General features: G+C 36.7%; 1 protein-coding gene across 1 annotated transcript; it reads left to right on the plus strand.

Annotated features, from left to right (window-relative positions):
- Nucleotides 1-1,151: 1,151 nt before the first annotated feature.
- On the plus strand, nt 1,152-5,942 carry IFNG (interferon gamma). The gene is made up of 4 exons (XM_061123207.1): nt 1,152-1,383; nt 2,530-2,598; nt 2,694-2,876; nt 5,286-5,942. The coding sequence occupies exons 1-4, from the start codon at nt 1,270-1,272 to the stop codon at nt 5,418-5,420; spliced, it is 501 nt and encodes a 166-aa protein (XP_060979190.1). The 5' UTR covers nt 1,152-1,269; the 3' UTR covers nt 5,421-5,942.
- Nucleotides 5,943-6,415: the final 473 nt, after the last annotated feature.

Here is a 6,415-nt window from a genome sequence, read left to right on the forward strand (position 1 = left end):
AAGGAAATCTAGCTATGGAAGAATTAAAAAGCGTACTCAAGGTTATATAGCTAGATAGCCGTGAAGCCAGAATTCAAGCCTGCATTCATAAATGCAATACTGCTGTGGGCACACTGCAGGGTGAAACACAAGGTGGGCTGGAACCAAATAGCAGAGGGTCTTCTGTGTCATCCCTAAGTTCTGCATTTCATAAATAAATTACTAAGGGAGGAGAAAATATTCCTATTTTTTTTGTATTTGAAATGAAAAGAAATAAAAAAGTTAAAAAAGAATCCATTATTAGTGATAATTTGGAACAATTGATCGTCTAGTGCTTTGCTGTTTAATATGGTAGCCTCCGGCTGTGTGTGGCTCCTGAGCATTTGAATATGGCCAGTCTAAATTGAGATGTGCCATATGTATAAAATGAACACCAGATTTCTAGAATTTAGAGTGACAATAATATTTTATTAATATTTTTCTGTATTGATACATATTGATATATTTTGGATATATTGTTTTAAGTGAAATATATTTTAAAATTATTTTTCCCTGTTTCTTTTTACCTTTAGTAATGGAGCTATTAGAGAATTGACTTGCATTATATTTCTGTTGGGCATTGCTGGTCAGAGCAACATAGAGTTACGGTGGATGTTCTACTAACTGTCTTTGATAGAAGGACTTCCTACCACATTGGTTTTCTAACCACATTCTTTCCTTGCTTTCTGGCCATTTGCAAGAAAAATTTTAAGAGGCACCCCCTCTGTAAAGGGTTGAGAGCCCCTAGAATTTCCTTTTTTACTTGCTTCAAACCACAAAAGAATGATCAATGTAATCTCTGGATAAGGAGTCAACATTTTACGAGGGCAAAGGGAGGAGGTGTACAGAAATTTCCAATCCCTGGACGGTGTGAAGTGAAAGTGTTTTCAAAGGATCCCACAAGAATGGCATGGGTGGGCATAATGGGTCTGTCTCCTCGTCAAAAGACCCAAGGAGTTGAAAGGAAACTCTAACTACAACACCAAAATGCCACAAAACCATAGTTATTAATACCAACTAACTAGCATCTCTATCTGTCACCATCTCATCTTAAAAAACTTGTGAAAATACGTAATCTTGATGAGACTTCAATTAGGTATAAATACCAGCACCAAAAGGAGACAGTACATTCTTCTGATCATCTGCAGATCAGCAATTAGAAAAGAAAGATCAGCTACCTCCTTGGGACCTGATCAGCTTAACACAGAAGCTACCGATTTCAACTACTTCGGCCTAACTCTCTCCTAAACAATGAAATATACAAGCTATATCTTAGCTTTACAGCTCTGCGTGCTTTTGGGTTTTTCTGGTTCTTATGGCCAGGGCCCATTTTTCAAAGAAATAGAAAACTTAAAGGAGTATTTTGTAAGTATGATCTTTTAATGAGACTTTCTTGTGATTGAAATGACTTGATGTTTGATGTTGACTTGGAATTCTATGATGGGCTCTCATCTCTAGTCTTCAGTCATTTTGAGAAGACTTGGTGTTACTGTGACTGTTGGCTAGATGTGTTTTTTTTTTTTTTTTTTTGACTAAACGATCTAGATATTGCTTTAATGCTCTGCTCAGTTTGCTATAGAGATTTAGGAGGGATTCATGAATGCTCCAAAAGATGGGCATAATATGGGTATATATCATAGTGTTGATATTTCATGATGAGAATCCATTCAACTGTGACGTTAAGTAGTAAGCATACTGAAAAGCTGGGTCTTAATTTTTCATTTCTCAAGTTACTATAATGATGACAGTCAAAAGTCAAGATCAGCATTAAAAATGGTCATTTGTAATAATTGATCAATTAAAGAAGATGAGGTCCTTAAATATTTGGCTTAAAAACAAAAACACTTCTAGGTGTTTTTCTCTAAAAAGTCATTTTAAAATTTTACTATCCCATCTAGATTGTCTGTGAATTACTCTTGGACTCAGTCACTTGCTGAGATTTTTTTGTAGGAGCTATAATCTAGTTTATATTTTAAAAATTTTTTTGTCTTGTTTTATGAGTTTCTTAAAAAATTTATTTATGGTAATTAAAATAGCTTGTGCATTTTAAATATTTTATCATATGTCCAAATTTAGCTATTATAATTATAGCTGGAGCTATCTTTTAAAGGCAATCTAATACCTTGTAGGATGCAGGTAGAGGTTATAGAGGTTATGCCATGGGGGGGCAGTATTTTATAGTGAGATGGTTTTATTGATTTTTTTTTTTTTTTTTAACTGTACCTTTTTCTTACCATAGTAATTTGGGACAGTTGAAGTATCATCAGTCTTGAATGAGTTCACTGTGTTGTTATATTAGTAAATAAGAAAGCAAAAAATCACATGATAGTCTTTGGCTATTATCCAATCGGATAGCTTTTGTGAATATTTTTTGTTAGAACTAAACAGTGTTGAAAAGAAAATCAGTAAATATTGCCAGCATCCAAGTTCAATAAAACTTGAGGTACATTTTAACAGCAATTTATGGACTAATTTTAAGCCAATTTTTTCTTGTGTTGTTTTATTTTCCAGAATGCAAGTAACCCAGATGTAGCTGAGGGTGGGCCTCTTTTCATAGAAATTTTGAAGAATTGGAAAGAGGTAAGCTGAACATTTCCATTTGGCTGATTTTCCTGTTGCTTTTTTTCTGATGGATAAATTCACATCAACCTCTGTTTGTGCTCTTTTCTCCCAAGGAGAGTGACAGAAAAATTATTCAGAGCCAAATTGTCTCCTTCTACTTCAAACTCTTTGAAAACTTCAAAGATAACCAGGTCATTCAGAGGAGCGTGGATATCATCAAGCAAGACATGTTTCAGAAGTTCTTGAATGGCAGCTCTGAGAAACTGGAGGACTTCAAAAAGCTGATTCAAATTTCGGTGAGATGATCTTAATGCTTCCTTTGGTATCATTGCAGAGGCTCTTACAAAGCACTTCATTACCAGAAAATAGAAATTAGATACCGGGTACAGTTGTTAAAGCTCTGAAGTGAACTTGTGGTCAAAATGCCTCTTTGCTAGTTCTCTTTTGCCTTGGATGACTTTGCAGAGTCAGTTACTGGAGGCACTTAAGTCTGTGATTTTGGGAAAATACTGGCATTATGCCTACCTCACAAAGATGGGTGAATGGACAAATCAGTGAGGAGGAAGCAGAGAAGGAGTTGAGGTGATGGGGGCAGAATATTGAAAACCAATTCTCCCATTGCTACTTTTTTGTGTGTTGGAAATTCTCTTGCTTTGAATAGGTTGCATGTCTTAATGGAAAGAGCAGTGGGAGGGAGAGGGAAGAAGATGTGTGCTCCGCCCAGCTTAGCCACCAAAGAAATGTGTGACTTCAGATGAATCACAGGCCTGGCTGGGGCTGTTTCCTCATCTTAAAAGGAGCCTGTTGAATTCACTATAATTTCTATGGTCTCCTTTGCTCTAAAATTCTACAATGCCATGGATAGAATATGAGAATGAGATAGGAGAAAGAAATAGCCTTTGAGGAGACAAAGGCCCTCCCACTGCCAGACTCTGGTCAACCGCTCAGATTGTATAGCCCAAGGAGAGGTGACTGCGTTTGTTTTTAGAAAGAAAATAGGTAGAATTGTCCTATCAATGAATCTTTAAAGTTCTTAGAAGCTGAAAGATAACTTTGAAGCATAAGGGCAAGTCACATTTCCCAAAATTTCATCTAAGGGACAAAGGCCTCCAGATTTTTGGGGGGGAGAGTTGGCTTTGGTGTAAATAGGCTTGGGTGAGAAGAGGAGGGGTCTCATTATGACTTGTGCCTTCAGGATTTGTACCAGCTCTTGCTCTAACCTGGTCTGCCTCTCAGTAGTCTCATTTAAGCTCCCAGGAACTGAAATAAGTGATTGCTCTTCAAGATTTCTCTAGTCTCCCATATGTTAGATAGTATGAGAGTGGCTTGGAAAAATTATACGTAATGTTTTCCATGTTCAGCAGATCTCTACTGGTTGCAGGCTAGAGAATGAAAAAGCACTTGTTCCTAACCCAGTGCTGCCTCTGGCTGCTGTTCAGTCCTAGAGAAAACCCTTAGTTTCTTGGTGATGCTTAGAAAACTGGAAAGTAAAATTTATCACCTGTAAACACACAGCTGGTAGAAATTTTTCTACTCTGTTGTAACTGGGCCTTGAAAACAATTGGTTGGTCCCATCCTTCTGGAAGCTCCAAGCCTCCTGCTTTACAATGTGCAATCTTGAGTGAGTGTGCAACCGTTGTCATCTTTTGCTCAGATGTCAACATATTTAAAGCATGTTTTGCCTTTTTGTTTTGTAACTTAGAATCTCCTAGTCATTCTCAGAAATGTGGCAAGGTGGCTGCAGCGTTTCCAGCTTTAGAAAGAAATGTAGTGGCAGAGCAAAGATGACAGCAAATGGTCTTCATTTTATGAAGCATGAATTCACTTATATGGTCCTACTGGGAAGAGTGAGAAAATAGTTCAATTTGCTGGAATGGAAGGCAGAGTACAGGGAGATTGCTTTCATTCCTAACTTTAACTATTATATAATACCAGTAATTGATCATTACCATTTAAATAAGATCAGTGTTTATTTTTAATCCCATTATGGGAACGATGAGACTGACCTAATTTGGAGGAAATAAAAAATTACGGTTTTCCTCCTTCTAGGACTTGGTGTTTATAAAGTACTGAACCTATACCAGTGGTTTTCAAACTTGGGTGGTGCCTAAATCACCTGGTGATGTTGGTAACTACACATTGGCCCAGGCCTAGTCTGATTTCATCCAGCTGGGTGTCAGAGTTCTTCATTAGGTCCTCAGGTTACGCTTTTACACACCCAACATGGGAGCCATTGGCTATAGTAACTCATCTGATACTTTCAGCAAAGACTAAGTACTAGGTGATAGAAGTGGTAGAGACCCTAAGGGTCATCTAAACAATCTCCTCATACTTAGAGGAGAAACATAGATTTGGAGAGCTTCAGTGACTGGTTTAAAGTCAGATGTATTGCACACACAGAATTTACACCCACATTTTTCTGTCACTCTACTTCTGGGTTTTTTTCACTATATAATTTTCAGATCTCTGAAGTGGTAAATTTACCATATGTGATGTGCTCCATTCTGTTACAGCTCAACTATCAATTGAATTGTTATAATTTTAGTCTTTATCACTGAAGAAACCAACATTACATATTAAGGTTCATTATTGCTAGTGAAAATAATTTATTTTAAAGAATACTTTTATTTTCTTGAGCCTAGACAGCAGAATATCCTAATGACTCATATGCCTGAAATTAATTTTGCTGTTTTCTTTCCCAATAGGTGGATGATCTGCAGATCCAGCGCAAAGCCATAAATGAACTCATCAAAGTGATGAATGACCTGTCGCCAAAATCTAACCTCAGAAAGCGGAAGAGAAGTCAGAATCTCTTTCGAGGCCGGAGAGCATCAATGTAACGGTCCTCCTGCCTGCAATATTTGAATTTTTAAATCTAAATCTATTTATTAATATTTAATATTTTACATTATTTATATGGGGAATATATATTTAGACTTATCAAAATATTTATAATAGTAATTTTATGTCATGAAAATGAATATCTATTAATATATGTGTTATTTATAATTCCTTTATCCTGTGACTATTTCACTCGACCCTTTTCTTCCCCTGACTAACTAGGCAAGTCTATGGGATTTCAAGGTTTTATCTCAGGGGCCAACTAGGCAGCTAACCTAAGCAAGAATCTGTGGGTTGTGCACTTATTTCACTTGATGATGTAATGAATGCTGATAAATGAAATGAAGCCATCTAGTCACTACTTATCTGAGACTAGATCTGCATTCTGAGCCACTACTTTGATGGCATGGCAGACAGCACTTGAATGTGTCGGGCGATATGATTTGTGCCCTGATAAAAACATAGCATCTCATCTTACCTTACGCCTGGTGTTTCAGAATATCACTGACAATTGTGATTATACCCAAATGGAAAGTAATGTGTTTGTTTAGTTTATCAGTATTTAATATATATGAATAAAGTGCAATTTCATAATTATGTATGTTGTGTCAGACTTTTTCTAAAGTGGGGGCTGGGTTAAATGAAACACAGACTAATAAATTAATAGAAGGAGATATAAGAGTTGGATTAAAATCTGCTCAAAGTGGTATTTTTCTCCACTGACAATTTGCTGGTTTCCACTCTTCCCTTTGGTAGTTGTTTGAATTATCTTTTCACAGCTGTGGAAAGTAGTCCAAATTGTTTAGCTTGGCACACAAGTATTTACTTCTACTTTCTCCCTACTCAATTCCTCAGGGTATCCCTCATCTTGGTATCCCCTATCTCCTCCGGTCACTTTGGGTAAACACTGTTACGTATGGAATAGTGAGTGGAAACTCTAGAGTGGGAAGCTTGGATTAGAATCTTAGTCCTGCCATTACAAGTGGTGTGACTT

This window comes from Dama dama, chromosome 3, assembly GCF_033118175.1.
Source record: "Dama dama isolate Ldn47 chromosome 3, ASM3311817v1, whole genome shotgun sequence".
NCBI lineage: Eukaryota > Metazoa > Chordata > Mammalia > Artiodactyla > Cervidae > Dama > Dama dama.